The following is a 23,768-nucleotide window of genomic DNA, read 5'->3' on the forward strand; positions in this document are numbered from 1 at the left end:
TTTCTGTACTCCAGCTGCACAGCGTGTTTTACATATTTATTGTCTTACTGGTGAGACCACTGGGGCATGAGGTTTCTTTTGTTGACTATCCAGAGCCCAGTACGGTGCCTGGCACATACTAGGCACTCACTCAATACTTGTTAATTAAGCACAGGAAAGTGCGTGATGGCTGTGAATGGATCTAGGCCTGCACTAGGACAATGAGGCAAGTCAGCCCCAGCCTGTCCCCTTCATAGCCTACCTCTTCAAAACAGTGACATCAGGAAAATGTATAGGCTCGGTGCTGGGTTCAGATCCCAGACAGGGCCACTACCTGGCTGTCCAGCATTAGATGGGATACTTATATCATTTATAAAATGATGGTGAGGGCTGACAAGATGGTTCATCGGGTAAGGGTGCTTGCCACCAAGCCTGAGGACCTGAGTTTAATTCCCAGGTACATGCACCTGTACTCCACACAGTACAGGTGTGCAGTACCACAGCAAATTCCTTATAGAAAGGACTCTGGGAGCAGGTCAGAGGGCTTGGCAGGTAAAGTAGCTAACTGACAAGTTCGATCCCCAGGACCCATATGATGGAAGGAGAGAACTGACTCCTGCTCCCACATGCACACACAATAAACATGTTTGTAAATGAAATCCTCACTCTCAAAGCCAAGGAGCACCTCTTCCAGTGCGCCAGGACTGCTCCCCCTGGAGACCACCACCCTCACTCCAGGGGAGCCATCTCAGGGACATCCACACATATTCTGGGTCTCCTGAACCATTCAAGCCACTCACATCCTGCTGGCTTCAGTGACCTGTACCAGAGGACACTGTTGATGGGGCAAGGCGGGGCTGAGGGCCCCCACCTGGCCCTGTGGCAGGTAAGGTGATGCCTGCACAGATGGTCACCGTCGCTGGGAGGAGTCAAGGGAAATGTGACCCTGCCCACAACCAGCAAGCTGGCAGGGACCTGAAAAGTGGAATCTGCCAGTTCTGGGATGGAGACACAAAGGAGAGGGGCGGAACAGGGGCCCTGGGCCAGGGACAGAATCAAGTAGAAAGCCACCAACCTCTATGACAAATTTTAATGACTCATTATGTGCAGCTTGAGTGGCAGGGCCTGGAGTTACCCACAAGCCAAACATTCGGGCGGCCTAGCAGCACCACCACCCTGGCCTCCTAGAGGCAGGTGGGGAACAGGAAGCCAGCCAAGAGAACATATCCTGGTGTGCTGAACACACATTAGTGCCCAGTGTCACAGGGATGGTGTGATGTTTACACACAAGGAGAGATGACTCACACAAGAAGACATAAGGATTCTAGCTGACCAATGCAGCCATGGCATCTGCATGACAGTACACATGAGAACTGCTTGTGAACTGTGGGGCCACATGATGGTGGCAGAACATGGCATCTGCATGACAGCATACATGAGAACTGCTTGTGAACTGTCAGGCCACATGATGGTGACAGAACAGGTTGAGGACACTGGGGACCTTTTGCACCCAGATAGAGGGACAGAATCAGAGATCCATGCGGACATGTGTGCAAAGTAGGACAATGGTGTGAGAACACTATTCCAGGGTGAGTGTGTAAGGAGAGGGCCCAGGCACACTCATAAGACCCACAAACGGAAACATTGGGGGTAAACAGGTGGATATAGGAGCCAATGAGGAGATGCAGAGCAGCAAGTCAGGGGCAGGTGCAAGGTCTGCCCTGTGGGCTCCCACAGCCTGTGCAAAGCCAATGGCTGACTAGTAGGAGCCCAGGATGGAGATCCCACACAGGAGAGACCATGGGACAAGGAAGGCTCCAACTGGGAAGGTCTGACTCCACTGCAGACACAGGATCTCATCAGCCAGCAGTCTCTCTAGCACAGATGGAAGCCCAGGCACAAATGGGGAGCGTCCAGGCACTGGATGGAGGAGGCCCAGGCATCAGAAGGAAGAGGTCTGGATAGTGGCTGGAAGAGGCCTGGGCATAGGATGGGTCCTCAGGCCTCACTGCTGCTGCCGCAGCCTCCTCGGCTGCTGCCTCGCTCCACCCACACAAGGCGAGCCTGTTCCTGCAAGATACGGCCACGCACCACCTTGGCCAGCTCCTCTGCGTGGCCCCACGCATGGGCAGGCACCTGTACCCAGGAACATGGCAATCCCCAGAGCCACTGTTCTGAGCCCCGGCACTGACGAAGCAGCTCTGAATCCCGCCAGCCTGGCCGGCCCAACAGGCCCCTGTAGAGAAGGGTGGCAATCAGAGCAGGCTGCACATGTGCACACATGTGCACACACATACACACAATACATATGATACATGCACATGATACACAGTATATGCAAAACATACATGACAGACAACACACATATCACACACCAGTACACACTGATATCCAATACACACACACAACTACAACACACACAATACAACAAAAGCACAATATACATATGACACATGATACGTATATAATACATAATATATATTATGTGTGGCATGCTTGAATACATATGGCATGAGAGTTACACATATGACATGCATGATACATAGACAAGATACACTTACAATTCATGATACACATAATATACACCCAGAACATATACACACGATACAAGACACGCATACAACACATATATGATACATGCATGAGACATAGTACATATAACTGATATATATGTGCACATGATATAAAAAATATGGACCTGTGATACAGACCTAACCCTGTCTAAAGATAAATACACACACACACACACACACACACACACACACACACACACACACACACACACGGGATACAAGCATGCACACACAGATGGACAGACAGGTGACAGTCAGATGCAGAGCCAGAGGCTTCCACAGAGGCGTAAACACATGGCCACCACTCACCTGATCTCACGGACATTCTTCTCAGTCACCTCCACATGGATGACGATGGGGTAGACTTCACTCTGCACCAACTCCTTCACACCCCGTGCACCCAGCTCCAACAGACAGTGCTTCTTCTCAGGGCCAAACAGACAGCTTACTCCTGGGACCACATCCCCTGCTGCACCCACCCTGTCACCACCTCCCAGGAGGAGGTCCTGCTTCATCAGCAAAGGACCAAAGCAGACTGGAGACCCAAGCTCATGAAGGACCTGGAGGAAGACCAGGTCCCTCTGGACCTGGATCTCAACTGTCACTTCCCCCACAGCCATCTCCCTGCAGCCCCAACCAGCAAGCAGGACAGCAGAAGTTCAGAAACAATGATGTTCAGGTAAGAAATACCAGCCCACACCTCAGGGTGACCACAAGAGCCATGATCACAAACCCAGCCAGCACAGGGAAGACATCGAGGAACCCAGGAAATGGCCCAGATGTTGGTTCCAGGTCCCAAATGGCAGCCTAGCCCCCTCCAGCACTTACCTTCCCAACAGACTCCTGGATGGCTCGGATCCTGTTGCCCAGCCCTGGGGTGGAAGGCCAGGCCTTGGGGGCTCCGGGAGCTGAGGATGTGCACTGTTCCTCTCCAGAGAAACTTTCTGCTAAGAACAAGGACATGCAGGACAAGGGCCACAGGCTTGACTGTCCAGTGCCACCCAGTGCCCCTCCACCCCATGCCAATCCACTCACCCACACAGGTAGCTACAGACTCACCTGCAGGGCACACTTGGAAGTCCAGTCTGGAGCTAGGCAGATCCAGCAAGTTGCGGATGAGCCGGGGTGCCAGGCACTCAGGCAGGAGCACCACAGGCCGCAGGGCAGACACCAGTAGTGGACGCACCAAGCTGTAGGGTTTAAGGCTTCGCTCTAGCTCTACAGAGAAGAGGGGTGTGGAAGAGATGCAGGGCTGCATAGGATACTGAAAACCACCATCATCTTCTGCCAGTGCTCACACACGCACACGCTCACACACGCACACACACACACACACACACACACACACACACACACACACACACACACACGAGAAAGAGAGAGAGACAGAGAGACAGAGAGATACAGAGAGAGAGAGAGAGAGAGAGAGAGAGAGAGAGAGCTGGGACTCAGAAGGCATCTTTCTGATCCTATCTCACATCTGCCCCCTACAGGCCACTCCCCGCTTAGCACTTAGGGAGAGGCTTCCAACCACCAACAAGATCATGTGACTCCCTGATTTCAATGCACCGCTGACTTCCCAACATCCCGGGGCAAAGGCCACATCCTCCCAGTGGTGACAAAAGTACTGCCTGAGGGCCTGAGAATACAGCGTCTGCCTGAACTGTGCTCCTACTGTAGCTGCCTGCAGTGTCAGGGCTTCTACCTGCAGCTCAAAGCCATGCACCTGCCATCAGTGAGGCCAGGTCACTTCCTCTAGCCACCCGAAGCCCAGTCACACCTCCCTAGGTCCCTAGCACATGCTCCAAGGCACCTCACTCTAACTATGCTCACTGTCTCACCTGACAAACAGGAAGCTCCCTGAGCTAGTTGCTGAGTCTCCTGGACTTCAGACTGTCTCTCCACACTCATCTACTGTGCCCACCCTCCTCCAAAGTCATGACCCACACCACGCTCCTGTGACTTTGCATGAGCCATGCCCTCTGTCAGGAATGGGCTCCTCCCACCCCGGAGGCTCTGGCAGAAAAGACCTGGTATTCCCTAGCTTCCATATCCCTGGTGCCCCTCAGAAGTGCCACTTCCTCCCCAGCCCCTGTTGGTGTTGTAGGTATTAACCCTCATCAGAAACATGCATGTACACACACACACACACACACACCACACACACACCACCTGACAATGGGCTACCTTCAATTCATCCCACCATCAAGAGTCTTGTCTCTCCAGACTGTCCCCACTTCTAAACCAGCACTGCTCAGAGGCACACTGGGCACCTCAGCAGTGGGAATGTTTCCCATTCCCTCAGATTCACCTGAACAGAGCTCTGCCGGCAGCTGTTCTGCTGAGTCTCCTGCAGCGCCCCCTGCAGGCTTGGGCCTCACCAACCCTAGAGCACGCTTCTTCAGCTGGGAGCATAAGAAGGGCGATCATCACACAAAGCACAATCCATCCCAAGGGGGAGGTCGCCCTGACACTATTGTCCAGGCTCAATAAGTCCCGAACTCTCCCCACAAGCCCAGTCCAGCCCAGTTCCTGGCAGTCTCTCCTCCAATGAACTAGCAGCAAGATCTTAGGTAGGAAAATCTATGACACCCACCCTAGTTAGCTCAAGCCTGACAACTATGGAGCAAGCACAGGGGGCACTAGGTCCCAGATATGTGGGGACTCATGGATGCTGCTTGCTGTCCAGGAGAACAACCTATGCTAGCAGCAGAGGCAGCAGAGGCAGCCACATGACTGCAAGCTCTTCACAGTCTGCCTGGTACACACACTCCCTGTCAACTCTCTAGCAATGAGGTCGCCCAGGGAAGTTCACTTTGCTATGGGCACAGTGGTGACCAGCCCAGAGGCTGAGAATATGGCTGTTCTTGGGTGCCCACGGTATGCTAGACATACTACTGAGAATAGAGCACATTCGGTTACATTTCATCTCTCCACCACCCTGCATGAAGAAACTAATGTTCTCTGTTCCCTAGGTGTCTAGTACATCAGTTAAATCCCACTGACATGGTAAAGTAGCCCCCCTTTCTCTTTTCTCAAGGATACTCAGAAAAATCAGCCCACCCCTCCTCTAAACACTGCTCTATTGGTCTGTCACCAATGCCTCTCCCTGCCCGCCATCCCTGCTTACGTTGCTTCGAGGGCTTCGGTGTCTGCTGGAGAGCAGGCATTTTTCCTGAACTTCTAGAAGCTGCTGCGCTCTACAGGAAGAAGCTGAGTCACACATGTGAAGAGAAAAGCAAGTCCCAACTTCTCCTCCTCCAATTCATCCTGTCCCAGAAGGCTGTGAGGGATTCCAGGGGGGAAGGGCTACATCCCTGTTCCGGATCCCCTCAGCCTCCACCCCAGGCCTCCAGTGTCACCTCTGGTAATTGGGCACAGTGCCCCGGTCCAGGTCCCGTAAGGTAAGGGGGTCCACCCGAGTGCAGAACCATTCCTGCCTCCGCTTGTGTGCTGCGTCCACCAGCCGCAGGATCTCTTGGGCTTTTACACAAAGGGCATGGGGATCTGCCCGCTCAGGCAGGGAGAGGTTGGCTCGAATGTAGAAGGGCTCTGTACCTGATCCTTTTGCCCAGGCATCCAGGGCCTCATGGAAGGACTGACAGGCTGGGTTTGGGGGGGACGGAGAGGAAACAGGAGGCCAGTGAGCCCAGGGATCGGCTTCAAGGGACCTCAGTGGCCAGTGATATGACCTTTCTTCAAGTGGGAAACTTAGTTGAAAAAGAGGTAAGGATTTGCTGGACGCTTCCTAGTCCCTAACAAACAGCACTGGGACTCAAAGCCAGGTCTCTGGGCTCTTAACGCAGTACTCCTTTCACAGTTAGCACCTACCAAACACAGAGAAAGGACACGGGGACACACAAAAAGAAGGCCACAGCACTGCTAGGCACTGGACTTCTGCATCTGCTTCTGGCCCTTCCGTTCCTACCCCCATCCTAGACTGAAGGACCCCCTGACTGGCTGGGTCTCATGAGTTCAACAGGTCCACCCGTAGACCAGGCTTACCCTTTGAGTCCAGCAGGAAGGGGAGTGTAGAGCCCTGGTTCCAGGGCAAGGTCCTCTGCTGGGCCTCAGCTTCCAGGCCTGACCCCTCCAGGCCAGTGCCTTCTGCCCTTGGCTGCGTAACCCAAGCAGTGAATGACTTTAGGGATGTACCTGTCACAACGCTGTCATCCTGCCACACCTCCCACTCTACCAAAATAGACTATTCACTGCAGGCTGAGGGCAAAGCAGTTTCTACCTCAGCCAGTCCCTACGAGCCCCACCCACAGATGCTGCTCTACCAACCCTTGTTAAAGCAGGACTCTCACCAACAGCTCAGGAACAGGAACCTCACCTCTTTCTGTTCTGTCCTGGCTGAACCAGGCCCAGATAGCACCCTTCGCACCATGGCCCCAGACCATCTGTCCCCAATGACTGGCAGGCTATCTGGACTCTTATCCTGGAGTTCCAGGCCTCCAGAAGGACTCCAACCGGATACTCGGATGGCCAGAGACCTTAGAGAAAGGGGAAAGACAGGAACAAAAGTCCAGTCAGCACTGTATAGTGTACCTGCAAAGCAACCATGATTCTTCTGCTACCCGAATAGGCTCAATGTCCCTGAAGCACCCTAGCCTGCAACACCTTCCCCCAGAGCCTGGTCACACTGCCAATGCCTCAAAACGCAAGTCAGACACAGCCTCTCCCTCCCAGACACACCTGCCCCCACCCCCACCCCAGCTTCAGGCCTACTGCAGCAGCATTCCTGCCAGCTTTCTCACTTTCTCTTCAGAACCCTTCAGGCCTAGACATTTGTGAAATACAGACTGTACCCCTAACACCCAGACTGATGTCTTAACACACTGAGGATGGAGGAACCAAAGCCTGACTTGCTCACAGTCCCAGAAAGGGGGTGTCATTAGAGTCTAATCTGGAAGCAGCTGCAGAGGGAGCAGAGGGTAGGAAGAGGCCTCTGCGGAAGATACACCTGGGTCACATCTCAGTGAGAAGCAGAGGTACAGTGACAGATGGAGAGGGGTCAGGGCTCAGGGGTGATGGGAGGCTTGGGGCACAGAGCCTGGGATTTGCAGAAGGTTCAATGCCACCAGCAGCAGCAGAGACAGCAAGAAATCCCAGGTGCCGCGTGTGCCACGAAGCACCCCAGCTTCATACCTTCATTGTTAACGAGCAATGGTTCCCATGAAAGCCAGCCAACTGTCTGAGCCACAGGAAGGCGTCTGTCCACCCTACACCTTGACACAACGGGGGCCACTGACTGTGAAGTCAAAGAGATGCTGGGATCCTCACAGAGGCAGGGTCCTGCCCATCCCTGGGTGAGAACTGGTTGGGCCCAGTGGCCAGTCTCAGACAAACTGACCCCAAGTCTCATCCATGTGCCTGAGGCTAGGCCAGTTGCAGAGAAGCTCCTGTCTTCCAACAGAGCCTACCCTACCTGACATCACTGACGCTGCCCCCTGCAGCTGGCACCTGGCCCCCAGTCAAAACAGAAAGCCAGGCCCATGGGCTTGTCCTGCTTCATGGAGGCCATATGGAAAGACCTAGGCAAAATGGGGAATTCTGAGACTTGTCCACCAGCAGTTAGGGCAAAATATTCTGGAAGACTCCACTAAGTGTGTTCAACTCATGACACATGGGCCACGCTGAGCAACAACACAAAATCATAAATTACTTAAAACATTATGAGATATTTTTTCCGGCATTTCTTTTATAACCCAGTTTCACAGAATGTAAACTATGTAGATAACAACCTCATGTTGAAATATCAGAAGTCTGGACATGTCTGTACTAAACCCTATCTAAACCATGTCCTGGACTCACAAGAATGAACCTGCTACTTGTCCATAAAATGAGGATGACAACAGCACCCCTCTGCCCCTGGTGCGTATGAGGGTTAGATGAAAGACAGACAAGGCAAACAATTGTGAAGCCACTGTGAGTTGAGGATTCCTGGGCTCTGACCAATCCTGTCCTTAGTAGAACTGGATACAAATGCAATCCTTCCTCCATGCAAGTAGCATGGACCATACACCACCTCTCTTACACAGGGTCTCAGGTACTCCAGGCTGGCTCTCTATACTCCATCTCTCTTACACAGTGTCTCAGGTACCCCAGGCTGGCTCTCTATACTCTACCTCTCTTACACAGGGTCTCAGGTACCCCAGGCTGGTTCTCTATCTCTCTTACAGTGTCTCAGGTACCCCAGGCTGGTTCTCTATACTCTATCTCTCTTACACAGGGTCTCAGGTACTCCAGGCTGGCTCTCTATACTCCATCTCTCTTACACAGTGTCTCAGGTACCCCAGGCTGGTTCTCTATCTCTTTTACAAAGGGTCTCAGGTACCCCAGGCTGGCTCTCTATACTCCACCTCTCTTACACAGGGTCTCAGGTACTCCAGGCTGGCTCGCTATACTCCATCTTTCTAAAACACAGGGTCTCGGGTACTCCAGGCTGGCTCGCTATTCTCCATCTCTCTTACACAGGGTCTCAGGTACCCCAGGCTGGCTCTCTATCTCTTTTACAAAGGGTCTCAGGTACCCCAGGCTGGCTCTCTATACTCCATCTCTCTTACACAGGGTCTCAGGTACCCCAGGCTGGCTCTCTATACTCTATCTCTCTTAGGGTCTCAGGTACCCCAGGCTGGTGTCTCAGGTACCCCAGGCTGGCTCTCTATACTCCATCTCTCTTACACAGTGTCTCAGGTACCCCAGGCTGGCTCTCTATACTCTACCTCTCTTAGGGTCTCAGGTACCCCAGGCTGGCTCTCTATCTCTCTTACACAGTGTCTCAGGTACCCCAGGCTGGCTCTCTATACTCCATCTCTCTTACACAGTGTCTCAGGTACCCCAGGCTGGCTCTCTATACTCTACCTCTCTTACACAGGGTCTCAGGTACCCCAGGCTGGTGTCTCAGGTACCCCAGGCTGGCTCTCTATACTCCATCTCTCTTACACAGTGTCTCAGGTACCCCAGGCTGGCTCTCTATACTCTACCTCTCTTACACAGGGTCTCAGGTACCCCAGGCTGGTATCTCTATCTCTCTTACAGTGTCTCAGGTACCCCAGGCTGGCTCTCTATACTCCATCTCTCTTACACAGTGTCTCAGGTACCCCAGGCTGGCTCTCTATACTCCATCTCTCTTACACAGGTCTCAGGTACCCCAGGGCTCTCTATACTCCATCTCTCTTACACAGTGTCTCAGGTACCCCAGGCTGGCTCTCTATACTCTACCTCTCTTACACAGGGTCTCAGGTACCCCAGGCTGGCTCTCTATCTCTCTTACACAGTGTCTCAGGTACCCCAGGCTGGCTCTCTATACTCCATCTCTCTTACACAGTGTCTCAGGTCAGGCTGGCTCTCTATACTACTCTTACACAGGCTGGCTCTCTATACTCCATCTCTCTTACACTCTCACAGGCTGGTACACAGGGTCTCAGGTACCCCAGGCTGGCTCTCTATCTCTCTACCTCTCTTATCACAGGGTCTCAGGTACACAGGGTCTCAGGTACCCCAGGCTGGCTCTCTATACTCCATCTCTCTTACACAGTGTCTCAGGTACCCCAGGCTGGCTCTCTATACTCTACCTCTCTTACACAGGGTCTCAGGTACCCCAGGCTCTCTACACAGTGTCTCTCACTCTATACTCTATCTCTCTTACACACAGGTACCCCAGGCTGGCTCTCTATACTCCATCTCTCTTACACAGTGTCTCAGGTACCCCAGGCTGGCTCTCTATACTCTACCTCTCTTACACAGGGTCTCAGGTACCCCAGGCTGGTTCTCTATCTCTCTTACAGTGTCTCAGGTACCCCAGGCTGGCTCTCTATACTCCATCTCTCTTACACAGTGTCTCAGGTACCCCAGGCTGGCTCTCTATACTCCATCTCTCTTACACAGTGTCTCAGGTACCCCAGGCTGGCTCTCTATACTCTACCTCTCTTACACAGGGTCTCAGGTACCCCAGGCTGGTTCTCTATCTCTCTTACAGTGTCTCAGGTACCCCAGGCTGGCTCTCTATACTCCATCTCTCTTACACAGTGTCTCAGGTACCCCAGGCTGGCTCTCTATACTCCATCTCTCTTACACAGTGTCTCAGGTACCCCAGGCTGGCTCTCTATACTCTACCTCTCTTACACAGGGTCTCAGGTACCCCAGGCTGGGTGTCTCAGGTACCCCAGGCTGGCTCTCTATACTCTATCTCTCTTACACAGTGTCTCAGGTACCCCAGGCTGGCTCTCTATACTCCATCTCTCTTACACAGTGTCTCAGGTACCCCAGGCTGGCTCTCTATACTCTACCTCTCTTAGGGTCTCAGGTACCCCAGGCTGGCTCTCTATCTCTCTTACACAGTGTCTCAGGTACCCCAGGCTGGCTCTCTACTATCTCTCTTGGTCTCAGGTACCCCAGGCTGGCTCTCTATACTCTATCTCTCTTACACAGGGTCTCAGGTACCCCAGGCTGGCTCTCTATACTCCATCTCTCTTACACAGGGTCTCAGGTACCCCAGGCTGGCTCTCTATACTCTACCTCTCTTACACAGGGTCTCAGGTACCCCAGGCTGGTTCTCTATCTCTCTTACAGTGTCTCAGGTACCCCAGGCTGGTTCTCTATACTCTATCTCTCTTACACAGGGTCTCAGGTACTCCAGTCTGGCTCTCTATCTCTTTTACAAAGGGTCTCAGGTACCCCAGGCTGGCTCTCTATACTCCACCTCTCTTACACAGGGTCTCAGGTACTCCAGGCTGGCTCGCTATACTCCATCTTTCTAAAACACAGGGTCTCAGGTACTCCAGGCTGGCTCGCTATCTCAGGTCCATCTCTCTTACACAGGGTCTCAGGTACCCCAGGCTGGCTCTCTATACTCCATCTCTCTTACACAGGGTCTCAGGTACCCCAGGCTGGCTCTCTATACTCTATCTCTCTTACACAGTGTCTCAGGTACCCCAGGCTGGCTCTCTATACTCCATCTCTCTTACACAGTGTCTCAGGTACCCCAGGCTGGCTCTCTATACTCTACCTCTCTTACACAGGGTCTCAGGTACCCCAGGCTGGTTCTCTATCTCTCTTACAGTGTCTCAGGTACCCCAGGCTGGCTCTCTATACTCCATCTCTCTTACACAGTGTCTCAGGTACCCCAGGCTGGCTCTCTATACTCCATCTCTCTTACACAGTGTCTCAGGTACCCCAGGCTGGCTCTCTATACTCTACCTCTCTTACACAGGGTCTCAGGTACCCCAGGCTGGCTCTCTATCTCTTTTACAAAGGGTCTCAGGTACCCCAGGCTGGCTCTCTATACTCTATCTCTCTTACACAGGGTCTCAGGTACCCCAGGCTGGCTCTCTATACTCTATCTCTCTTACACAGTGTCTCAGGTACCCCAGGCTGGCTCTCTATACTCCATCTCTCTTACACAGGGTCTCAGGTACCCCAGGCTGGCTCTCTATCTCTTTTACAAAGGGTCTCAGGTACCCCAGGCTGGCTCTCTATACTCTATCTCTCTTACACAGTGTCTCAGGTACCCCAGGCTGGCTCTCTATACTCTATCTCTCTTACACAGGGTCTCAGGTACCCCAGGCTGGCTCTCTGTGTAGCTAAGGATGACCCTGAACTTCTGATCCTTCTGCCTCCACCTCCCAAGTGCTGGGATTACAGGTATGCACCACCATATCCAATTTATACAGTGCTGGGTTCTGTGCAGGCTAGGCAAGTACTCCATCAACAGAGCTACATTCCCAAGCCTGGACCATTGTTTCACAAGCTGTTGATTTCAGATTCTTCCCAGGCTTTTCTTACCCAGCTGTGAGGTCAGAAAAGTAGAGCGCGCAAAGTGCCATAGAGGCAAACAGAGTGGAAATGTAGTGGGTTCTCAGCACAATTTCAGCATCTATGTCCTTAAGGGAAGTGCTCAAGAAACTCTGGCCAGGCGGCTGGAGAGATAGCTCAGCAGGTAGGAGCACTGGCTGCTCTTTGAGAGGACCTAGGTTCAACTCTCAGCATCTAACTGGCAGGTCACAACTGTCTGTAACTCCAGCTCCAGGGAACCTGACACCCTCACACAGACACATGAAGGTGAAACACCAATGTAAATAAAATAAAATCAACTTAAAAAAAGAAAGAAAGAAACTCTGGCCAGGCCTCAGTTCCATTTCTGGGACGTGTGTGTGTGTGTGTGTGTGTGTGTGTGTGTGTGTGAGAGAGAGAGAGAGAGAGAGAGAGAGAGAGAGAGAGAGAGAGAGAGAGAACTAAATCCCACAAATTGTCCTCTATCTTCCACATTTGCTCTATGGCGACACACACACACACACACACACACACACACACACACACACACACACACACACCATATAATTTAAGAGAAGCACGTTGGCAACTTCCTGTCATCAGGTGGGACTGAAGACAGTCCCATTGGCCCAATTTCCCCCAACTGTTGCAAATCCACAGACTAAAGCCATTATTCATAACTGCACCAGAACAGGTATTCTCAAATTCCTCCCGTGTCCCTGAATACCCTAAAGACTCAGCTCTGGCACCGCCTCCTCAGGACCACTGTGGATAACCACCCTTCCCAGTATCACCAAAGGACCCTGTGACTTCTCTGAGCCTCCACAAGCAAGCAGCCTGCTCTGAGCACTTGTCGGAGTTCTGGGAATAGCTTGGGGCTGGGTGGGAATAGTGCACAAAGATTCTTTGTTTGGGACCTCAGCAGACACAGAGGAGGGGAGAGAACAGGACCGACAAGCTGATGCTGACCCTGGCTGAGACCGAGGCACTGGGGCCTGGGAAGAACAGGAGCTATCCAACTCCTAGAAGGGCTCCCAACCCCACCCATCATGTTAGAGAACCTGCCATTTCTACCAGCTGTGAGTGTGCCTATCCCAGAGCACTGTGGGAAGATCTCCAGGCTGTGTATGTGGCTGATTTGCATCAGTCGGGGATCTGGGATGCCAGGACTGAAGGCTTCTGACAACTCTCTGGAGGTAGCAATGGCACTATCATGTTGGAGATGTAGGAAACTTCAGGTACAGAGAAGTTGCCACTTAGCAAGGGTGGCACAAGTGATGGGCAGTGGATGTGGACAAAGACAGAACTTTCTCTGCGTGTGGTCAGAAGGTTCTAGAGATCTCTGGGACCATGTAAGTACAGACAGGTGCAGAGTTGTGCTAAGAGGTGGCAGACCAAAATTCTCTAATGCTCTCCCAGTACCCAGCACCATTCTTAGACTCTCTCGACCACCTCCGCACAGCCATCTGTCCAGTAATCTAGCTCTATTGACTGACTGCCCACTGTCCTGCTCTGTCCTGTCCCCTACCAGAGGAGTGGAGAGGCTGGAGGGGGTGATAGAGTTGACAGTTAAGAAGCTCAAGAGCTATGTGTATGGTACCCAACACCTGCATAGCAGACAGAAGGCGGGTATTCCCAAACTACACCAGGCTACAGTGGCTTTGGACTGAGAACAATTCTGACTAGGTTCTGGGGAGATAGCTCAGGAAATAAAGTGCTTGCCGCATAAACGTCAGGACCTGGGTTTGGATGCCTGATATCCACACGAAAGCCACACCTGTAACATCTGCACTGGGGAAGCAGAGACTGAAGGAGCTCTAGCCAAAGCAGTGAGCCCCAAGGACAGGGAATCAAGGTAGATGAAGGTCATGCAGGAAGTCACTAGCGTCAACTCTGGCCTCCACATGTGCACTCACATGCCAGCACACCTATGTGCATACACTCCCGGATACTACTACAAAGACCACATTTGCTTGCATGAACTCACATGCATGCATACACACATATACATGCACCCATATGAGCTCTGCAAAGCCACAGCAGTAGCTGCAATACCCAAGAGTAAACCAGGCACTATTCAAATCAGGACCTGTGGGGAAAAAGGACAGGAGAGAGATAGTGGATCCACATCGCACAGCAGGAGACTGGAACACTAGGAAATTAAGTGGCCTTCCCAAGCTCCCAGGGTAGCAAGATTTGAACCAAGCCTCTGGGTGCAAAGTCAGCTTCCCTACCTTGCCATAGTCACATCCTGGGACCCAAGTGGGTCACCCTGGCCTGAAGTTAGGAAAGAGCCTGTCCCCCTTCCTCTTTCAGCCACCCCTAAGCTCAGCCCAGGCTGTGTTCTTCCTTCAACTCCTTCTTCCCCAGAACAGCACGGGCAGCAGGGGTGACCCTGGTGACTACAGCCCAAGCCCAGGATGGGTGAGCCAGAGCCTCACTCCTGGTCTGCATCCTGGCGCCCCCTGGAAGACAGCCAGGACCCCGCTGCAAGCCAGGCAGGAGGAAGGGCCACAGCAGGCAGGAAGGGAGGTACCTCCGTCCCCTCCCCCATAAGCACATCCTGAACAGGCTGAGACAATGTCACACTGGGCCCACTGCTGGATTGGGACTGCAAAAGAAGCAGGAGGTGGGGGTAGGTGGGTGGGGTTCTGGAGGCCTGTCCAAGCTGCCTCTAGGAGGCAGAAGGCCTCTGGTCCTGCTCTGCCTTGAGCTGTTTGACTTCACATTCATTTCCCTGCCCCCAACTCCATCTCACACTGGCTGGCACTCAGTGCTTCCTAAGGCCTTCCTAGAACCCAAATGTGATGGGGTCCCTGAAGGAGGCCCTGGTACTTTCCAGCTCTGTGGTCTTAGGCAAGTTCATTGATGCCTCTGAGTTTTGTATTTTATAAAACAGGGACAATCAAAACAACACTTAAGCCGGGCTATGGTGGCACACACCTTTAATCCCAGCACTGGGGGAGGGGGGACCACAGGACAGAGGCAGGTGAATCTCTGTGAGTTCAAGGCCAGCCTGGTCTACACAGAGAGTTTCAGAACAACCAAGGCTATACAGAGAAACCCTGTCTGGAAAAACAAAACAACAACAAAAGAAAAAAAAAAATCACCCTGTCCCAGGAGTGAAGCAGCCTGCAGCTGCCCTGGCACTGAACAGCAGTGGAACCCTCCCAGGCATCTAATTCACACAAGACAAAAGCCACATGTCCCAGGCCTGAGTCATGGAGCCCACTGGGACTCATCTGGCCTGAACTTTCACCTTCCATCTCCCCTTCTTCCCTCCTCACTGACTCCAGGCCCTTCCCTGGCCAACCTTTCCTGACTTTCCCCAGCAGCTCTGAGTTCAAAGGTCACTGTGGCCCTGAGGAGATAGGGGGCACATCCTTCCCCCATGGACAGAGTGGGTCATTGTCAGGGCATCCTGCCCTAAAGTTTTGTAACTTCTGTTTTGGGTTTGTGGCCACAATAGCTACAGGGGCTCCTGTGGTGGCCCCAGCCCCGGCCATTCTAAGTGGCTCTATGGCTCAGCTGGGTACTGCCCACAAAAAGCCTAGAACAAGAATGACTAGCAAGAAGGAAGCTAGAATGAGGGCGGCATGAGCAGCAAATACTGTCCCTGGCAGAGCTCTGTTTACATGAGCCAGAAATTCCCAGAAATCCTCATGCAGAAGAGATCTTTGTTGCCTTCAGCCAGCGAGGAAACTGAGGCCCAGGGAGATGTGAGCAGCTGGGGCTCACACAGCACAGACAGTGTTAACAGGATTTGACTGAACTGCAGGGCAGCCACTGTTTGAAGACCTTACTGTTCACAGATGCCTGAAGTAGAGGTGTGGCCTGCTGAATCTGGACCCTCTGCAGCCATGTGGTGATACCCAAACCCTACTCCACCATCCTGGAGAACTGCATACCTATTGAGGAGGTCCAGGCCACAGCCCCGGGCCAGGAGGCCTTCTGGCTTTCCCAAAGGCCACACACTGTCAGAGGAGGAGGATGAAGAGAGGCCAGGGGACCAGGGCTTGAGTGTCACACTCCCTAGGAAAGGAGGAGGAGGTCAGGAGTTTAGAAAATAGGAGGGGCAGTTGAAGGCAATGAAAGGGGCGGTGGCAGCTAGTGGCCCCAGGAGCACAGAGCTGGGCCAGGGCCATGGGGTGAGGCTTCAGCTTCCTAGAGGAGGAAGGGCTGGGAAGGAAATGAGGGGCCCCACATGGCACACCCAGGAGCAGGTGTGCAAGCCAGACCCTAATCCTCAGGAGCTTCCCATGCAACCTCCCTGCCTGGACAGGGGCACAGACAGGCCATGGGGAAGGGAACACACAGGTTTAGACCAGTGGCAAGGAACTCCCCAAAGTGAACCTCCCCCAGGGCCCTGGGAGTTACCTGTGATATCCGACATACTGCTAAAAGACCTGGACAGAGAAGAGACAGGGTGGCAGGTGAGTCCTGTGACACTCTGCCCTACCTCCTGTCTCAGTCCCCCAGCAAACACTGACCAGACCCCAGGCCCAGGGCACCCAGGCTACCCAGCCCCCTAAAGCCACAAAGCAAGATCAAGAGTTAATCTCTTTGATCCCAGCTTGCTTATCCTTCAATGCCACCTCCCCTGACCGCTTCACCCTGCCATCGCCCTCCCCTGCTACCTTTGGCCCTTGGCTCCTGCTTGTACTTCCTGAGTTAGACCACCTTCCTCACACCCAACCCTGTGAGAGCAGCAGGTCACTTCATAGCAAGCCTGTGGGCACCACAGCCTCCTCCAGCCCAACCTCCCATCAGGAGGCCACTTAGAGGGGGAAGGTAGTGATGGGAATGACCAAGAGACAGGAAATCACACATCCTGCTCCAGCAATCACGGATATGGCCTGGGCTTTCTGACCTGCCTGCTGCTACTGACTGAAGCTGTGGCCTGGCTTTCTTGCTTTGAGTACCCTGCCCCTGGAACCCTTCTCTGCATCCCCAGCCTGAGCCAACTGGGCTTCTAAGGTTGAAAATCTGAGCTCTCAGGCTGCCTGTGGTGACTTCCCCACCCCAGTGCTGGGCTGCAGCTAGGCCCATTCTGCCCTTTGACCTTACTCTGACCTGACTTGGTTCCTCTTTGAGCCTCATTGTTTCTAGAGCTCTGACTGCTACATGGCAATCAAGCGAGAGGGACTGTTGGTCCTGCCTGACTCTGAAGCCCTTACTCATGGGGGAGCCCCCACCACCCCAGCAGGTTACCTCTTAGGGGGCTCTGGGTCCTCCTCACGCTGCCTTCGGAGAATGGAGCCAGCACTGGGTGGAAAGGGTAGGATGGAGAGCCGGTTGATCTCCTTCTCACTGTCTGTGGCTTCCTCCTGCAACCCCAGGATAAGGCCTGTCACCTCCAGCCCACCCATCTCAGCCCTCAGCTCACAAATAAGACCTGGGGCCTAGGACAAAAGAAAGGCATACAAGACTGTAGTGTACGAGGGCTCCCCACACCTGCGGGCTCTGGGAGATGCTTAGCCAGAGAACTGTCTGCTGAGCAAGCATGGGAACCTGAGCTGGATCCTCAACTTCCACACAAAAAAGCAAGGCATAGTGGCACACACTTGTAACCCCAGTGATGGGGAGGCAAAGATAGGAGGATCCCTGTGGATTGTTAGTCAGCCTAGCCTAATCAGAAAGCTTCAGGTCCCAGTGAGAGAGGCTATTGGAAGGAAGGAAGGAAGGAAGGAAGGAAGGAAGGAAGGAAGGAAGGGCAAAGGAAAGAAAGGGAAAGGAAAGGAAAGGCAAAGGGAAGGGAAGGAGACAAAGTAAAGGCCAAAGAGATTGCTTAATGGTTAAGAGCTTCTATTGCTCTCAGAGGAGCTAAGTTCCATTCCCAGCACCCACATCGAACATTCACAACTACCTATAATTGTAGCTCCAAGAGGACCAGACATCTCTGGCTTCTGAGGATACCCATACCCACACCCACACACCCACAGATATGTACACATACAAATAATTAATATAAAAATAATTTAAAGAAACGATAGGGTAGATGGCTCCTGAAGAACGACCCCTAAGGTTGACCTCCAATCTTCATGTCCATACACACACATGTACCTGCACACATACGAGCATGCAGAAACACCTGCACATAGAAACACACATGGGGGGGTCCCAGGAGGGACTGAGACAGGAGGTAGGGCAGAGTGTCACAGGACTCCCTGGGCCTCCATGTGAATGTCTGTGACATGCAATGGTTGGCAAACTGGAGACAGTGTGCATGTTGGCGATATAGGAAAGTCCCAGGCTTCCCTTGTCTGGGGTGGGTGACAGCTTACCGAGGTGTGGGCCTCAGATCCGCCAGCTTCTCCTGTAGCTTCAGGGCCTCCCAGTGGGGATGGGAACTCACTGAGGCTCCAGGTGCTGCTGAGGTTGGAGCACAAGGAATGGGAAGAAGTGCAGGCCTGCCAGAAAATGAGGCAAGAGAGGAGGTGAGCAAGGCTGAGCCCAGGCTGGCCATGGTCAATACTGCACACCTGCTACATGCCAGGCTGAGGGAAGATCTGAGCACAGGGTACCAGATCTGGACCTTCATGGAGCCCATGCCTCAAAATGGAAGAGACTACAGGCCAGTAGTGGAACAAAATCACAACAAAGTCGAGGGCAAGAGAAGGAATGTGCTGTGGACACAGAGCACAACAGAGGTCCCACTCTGCCTGGTATATCGATGTTTTCCGGGCAAAGTGGGATTTGAGCTGCAGACTCAGGATATGAGGGTTACTAATAGGTACAGTTGGGAAGGAAGATGTGCAAAGGTCCGAAGGCAGGACCATGACAGAATCTAGGATTTGCAATACAGAGACCCATAGGACCAGATTAAAGGGAGTGGAGAGGCCCAACCTCCTGGGCCTGGGGGCACAACTTGTCTGTTTTTGTTTTGTTTTGTTTTGTTTTTTACCTCAGCGCAAAAGCCACCAAGGTCCTGACACACAAGAGACCACATATTCATGCATCTTCCTTCTACTCCTCCAAGCCCATGAGCTCATCACAAGCCACCAAAAACAGGAAATAGCAGAGCTCCTGGCAGAGTCCAAGGGCCTCTGTCTGATTTCCCAAGGATCCAGGCCCTGGGCCAGTGCCACCTGACTATGTGATCTCCAGCAGACCCCTGACCCTCTCTAGGGCCTGCACTATGAAAGGATGGAACAGCTGTTCTCTTGTGGAACTTCAAGGCCTATGCTAGACTAGCCTCACTGCCTCTGAGGGTCCTGCTCACAGGCCCTCCGGCATTCAGGCTTACAGTGTCTGCAGTCAGCTTGCAGTAGAACCCCAGCCTTAAGCCAGCATATTTTTTCCCATGAAGCAAGGTTCCCCAAGTCCACAGTACCCCAGCCCCAGGGCGCTATGCTTCTGCCCCCACTCACCTTGAGACAGGAGCCCCCCTGTGCCCGCTGCAGCTGTGCCTCCAGCATGGCCTTGGTCCCCTCCAGGCTGGTGACTGTGGTAAGCAACTCATCGCGCTCTGCCTCTAGTCCCCGCACCTGCTTGCGGTACTGATCCTTCTCAATGAGACTCTGAGAGTATTGCAACTGGATCCGGTCTCGGCTCTGGATTGCCTGGAGAGAGCAGGGCAGCCAGTCTTTGAGGGAGGCACGCTGGCTTGGTGGACTGGATGTTTAACAAGAATGGTGCTGTCGCCTGTGGGCACTTCCTTTATGGGGCAGGGGGCTGTGTTTAGCATCAGCTCATTTTATCTATACACAGACCAACTAAGAAGGCTGATTACTGCCTCACTTGCAGGTGGAAAAACACCACCATCAGGGCTACAGGTGGCTCTAGCTGGAAAGGGCAGAGTCCAGGAACATCACACCCCTAAACTTAAGATGCTTCCAAGCCAGGCAGTGGTGGCGCACGCCTTTGATCCCAGCACTAGGGAGGCAGAGGCAGGTGGATCTATGAGTTTGTGGTCAGATGGTCTATAGCCAGGACTACACAGAGAAACCCTGTCTCAAAAAGAAAAGCTTCCAAGAGACCCACTGTGCATCTAACATCTAATATCTTTAACCACAGCACTTGGGTCCCTACAGGAACTGAATCCAACCCAGCCTGGTGTAGCCACTTTCCTTCCATGAAGATGAAGTCCCTAAGAGCTAGGTCCAGGCCCAGACTTGCCCACACTGCTTCTAGGGGAGTTGAAGCAAAGGCCTGGGGGCTGAAGTAGCCTGGTGGCCTGAAAGCACCACAATGGCAATGCCAGGGACGACACCCCAATCTTACATTCTAAAGATTCTTAGGAGACTCAAGGGGCCATTCTAACATGGGTGGTGGGACAAAAGCCTCATACCCACCACAGGGGGCCCTCCCACACAGTGGAGAGTGGCATCAAAGAACTGGTCTGAGGTCCTCAGCCGCCCTGCAGCCTTCTCAGGAGACAGGCCTGTGATGCCAGAAACACAAAGCCAAAACCTTGGGGAATTTCTCCATCAGCAAATATTTGCAGGTCCCTCCTCCAGGCTGAGATGTATAAGGATCTTAGAGGGAAGGGGAGCTCAGAGTCTAAGGCAGATCCCTCAAGTGCTCATAGGAAAAGACAGAGCTCCCAGCTGCAATGCAGGGACCCCTATGTGATCTACCAAGGGTCTGGGCCCTGCCCATGTGATCATCAGCAAGGGCGACCCTCCCTGGGCCCTCTGCAGTGAGAGGATTGGAGCAGAGTCTCTGGAGGACTGTGAGGCACATACTGGACCAGTGGGCATCAGACGCCCTTGTTTCACAGTGCAGCACACTCCCAGGCTTGCCTGGGTATATGTGAAGATGCTTACCTGTCTCCCTGGCCTGCCAACCTCATCTCAATTCAGCAGTGCACTTTTAATGTCTCTTCCTGCAGTGCCAATCCGGCTTCCTCCTCCTCCTCCTCCCTAAATCAGAACCAGTGGTGGGATGAGGGATGCCACGCAGCAGGCCGCAGCTCACCTGGTCCCGCTCTTTCTCAATCTCCTCCAGCTGGGCCAGCACAGTGGCCATGCGGTGCTTATAGAGGTCACAGTCCTTCAGCAGCGTTCGGTGTTTGAGCCGCAGATCTTCCATCTCTTGCAGGTACTATGGGCAGAGCAGGTGGGCCAGGCTCAGAACCCCAAAAACCCAGGAACAAGTGCCCACTTCTCCAGTGGGATATCCTCAGCCATTGTCTTTGTCTTGCTGGGCCTCAACTGCCTAAGTCATAAAACGGGCTTGATAATTCCAAGCACCCTCCACGCCAGGGTCTCCCATGGAAACTTCAGCCTACACCTTGACTCTTCTCAGCTTCCTTCCCAGCATGCCTTGGGCTCTCGGGTGTGCATTCCGTGCACCTGCCTGCTAGAAGCACCCTCTCCAGGAGTGGGAGCCTTGGGGTTGAATATTTATTTTTTATTTTAAAGTATGTGTATATGGGGGGGGGGTGTTCACATGAGTGCAGGTGTTGACAAAGGACAACTGATAGATCCCCTGGAGACAGAATTATAAGCCCTTGGGAGCAACCTGACATAGGTGCTCAGAACTGAACTTGGGTCCGAGCCCAGGCGCTTTTGTTTGCTAGGCAAGTACTCTACCACTGAGCTAGGTCCCCAGACACTACAGGTTTGCGGTTTTTGTTTTTGTTTTTTTAAGATTTATTTCTTCATTTTAGGGAGTCTTGGATGTGTTTTCTGGTGAATCGTCAATGCCTAAAAAGGCCTTCCTGACACACAAGGATAAATGAGCCTAATGTCTGCTGAAGACACCGATGGAAGCCTACTGGGGTCCACCAACCATGCCAGGCAGTATCCCCTCCTAAACCAGGGCATTAGCAGAAGGTGGTGGAGCAGGGTGTTGGTGAGGAGGTGGAGCGTAGTCCCTACCTTGTCCCGAAGTTCCTCGGCCCACTGAAGCTCCCCTTGTACTGTGTGCAGCTTCTGACACAGCTCCTGCCTGCTGTCCTGCGCCTCCCTCCAGTCATGCTCCAGAATGTCCAGCAGGATGCGCTCAGAGCCTGAAGCCCCTGGCCGGCTCACCTCCTGCAGGGTAAAGTGGGGGTCACCTCAACCCTTGGTCCTCCAACCCTACCTTGGGCATACAGAGGAAGGAAGACAGCCCTCAACCCTCCAAAACAACCAAATGTGCTACTGTCCTAGGCTTGGCACCTATACCTCGGTTTCCGTATGTGGAGAGTGGTGTGGCCCCTCCAGTCCCACTGTCCTCCAGAAGACATGAGCAGCTCAGGGAGGACATTCTCAAGCTCATTTGGGGCCATGTCACACCCTAGCCCACTCCCAATCACTCTGGCCCCACACCCAGCACTGTTCCCAAGACCTCTCCCCATCCCTCTGACTGAAGGCTTTCAAGGGGCTGGTCTTGAATCCAAGATCCAGACCCTAGTCCCACTTCTAGTCACGCACCCAAAAAAACCCACAAAATAAACAATGTTCTTTCCAGTTTCTGTGTGGAAAAATAGCAAGTCCACACTGCCACTGACACCAAGGACACTAAGCAAGTGTCCCAAACCTAGAGACTGTCTCAACCACTTCAGGGTCAGAGATGCCTTCACAAATTCCTGAAAAGTCAGGAGTGGTGGCACAGGTCTATAATCCCAGCATTCAGGAGGCAAAGGCAGGAAGATTACCACAAATTTGAGACCAGCCTAGGCTACATAACCAGTTATAGATCGGCCAGGACTAGAGTGAGCCAGGTCAAAACAAACTGACCATTACAAGAGAAACTAGGGCTGGAGTATAGGTCAGTGCCCTAAGCTTGATTTCTAACATCGTATTTTAAGAGAGAAATTGGGACCCCTCTCTCTAGTGTATATGCTCATATACATTCAGAGGTGCAATTTTATGGGGTTCAGAGACCTCTGGGGATTGACTACAGACCTCACACTGAATCTCCAAGCCGTTCAGTATGCTAAGGCCCCAGAGTTTCAGGTGAGAAGTGAGCCGGGCTTGCATTAGCCATCAGCCTCTGGTGTCGGAAGGACAGTGGACAGCAGAGGCTAGCTTCTGGCTGACCCACATCCCAACACCAGGGCCTTACCTGCTGAAGACCTTCCTGGAGCTCCTGCAGTGAGGCAGTCAGCCGCTGATTCTCTGCCCGAAGCTCAGAAAGCAGATCTGCACCATCTGGCTCCTCCTTGTCTTCAGGCCCAGGCAGTGGCCCCCTGGCCCTCCGCAGCAGTGCACACTCTTCTTCCAGCCGGCTGACTTTGAGCTTGAGCTGATCCACCTGAGGCCCAAGACATGAATCAGCCCAGCTGGGACCCGTTGGGAACCACCCCAAGGTGTTCCTAGGTCCCTGAGAAGCCTAAGGGTTGGGGAGGTGGGGGGGTCTGACTGAGATTCAGTTCTGAAGAGGTGCCGGGCTGGGCAAATATAGAAGAGATAGGAAGGAGGGAAGGGGAAAGCCAAGGCTATCCTCCCAGGGTTAGCCAAGGCTAACCTCCAAGGGACAGCCTTGAAAAGATATGCTGCACATAACACC

At 53.0% G+C, this 23,768-nt stretch overlaps 1 protein-coding gene across 10 annotated transcripts in view; it reads right to left on the reverse strand.

Annotated features, from left to right (window-relative positions):
• Window positions 1-1,053: 1,053 nt before the first annotated feature.
• Window positions 1,054-23,768, reverse strand: part of Card10 (caspase recruitment domain family member 10) — a 33,498-nt gene continuing 10,783 nt past the window's right edge. For 4 of the 10 annotated variants that reach the window (XM_035440752.1, XM_027403958.2, XM_035440753.1 and 1 more), the window contains 17 exons: window positions 23,325-23,513; window positions 22,154-22,309; window positions 21,249-21,374; window positions 19,700-19,891; window positions 18,614-18,739; window positions 17,541-17,731; window positions 16,707-16,735; window positions 16,238-16,361; window positions 6,889-7,048; window positions 6,558-6,669; window positions 5,915-6,158; window positions 5,683-5,752; window positions 4,864-4,957; window positions 3,612-3,770; window positions 3,381-3,499; window positions 2,862-2,977; window positions 1,054-2,215 (listed from right to left, as the gene is read on the reverse strand). In XM_035440752.1, the coding sequence (XP_035296643.1) occupies window positions 1,978-2,215; window positions 2,862-2,977; window positions 3,381-3,499; window positions 3,612-3,770; window positions 4,864-4,957; window positions 5,683-5,752; window positions 5,915-6,158; window positions 6,558-6,669; window positions 6,889-7,048; window positions 16,238-16,361; window positions 16,707-16,735; window positions 17,541-17,731; window positions 18,614-18,739; window positions 19,700-19,891; window positions 21,249-21,374; window positions 22,154-22,309; window positions 23,325-23,513 (2,445 nt within the window). In that variant the 3' untranslated portion in view covers window positions 1,054-1,977. The remainder of the gene's footprint in view (window positions 2,216-2,861; window positions 2,978-3,380; window positions 3,500-3,611; window positions 3,771-4,863; window positions 4,958-5,682; window positions 5,753-5,914; window positions 6,159-6,557; window positions 6,670-6,888; window positions 7,049-16,237; window positions 16,362-16,706; window positions 16,736-17,540; window positions 17,732-18,613; window positions 18,740-19,699; window positions 19,892-21,248; window positions 21,375-22,153; window positions 22,310-23,324; window positions 23,514-23,768) is intronic. The other 6 variants (XM_035440751.1, XM_027403957.2, XM_035440748.1 and 3 more) reach the window with 5 other exon arrangements.

The sequence above is a fragment of the Cricetulus griseus genome, chromosome 2, assembly GCF_003668045.3.
Source record: "Cricetulus griseus strain 17A/GY chromosome 2, alternate assembly CriGri-PICRH-1.0, whole genome shotgun sequence".
Lineage (NCBI taxonomy): Eukaryota > Metazoa > Chordata > Mammalia > Rodentia > Cricetidae > Cricetulus > Cricetulus griseus.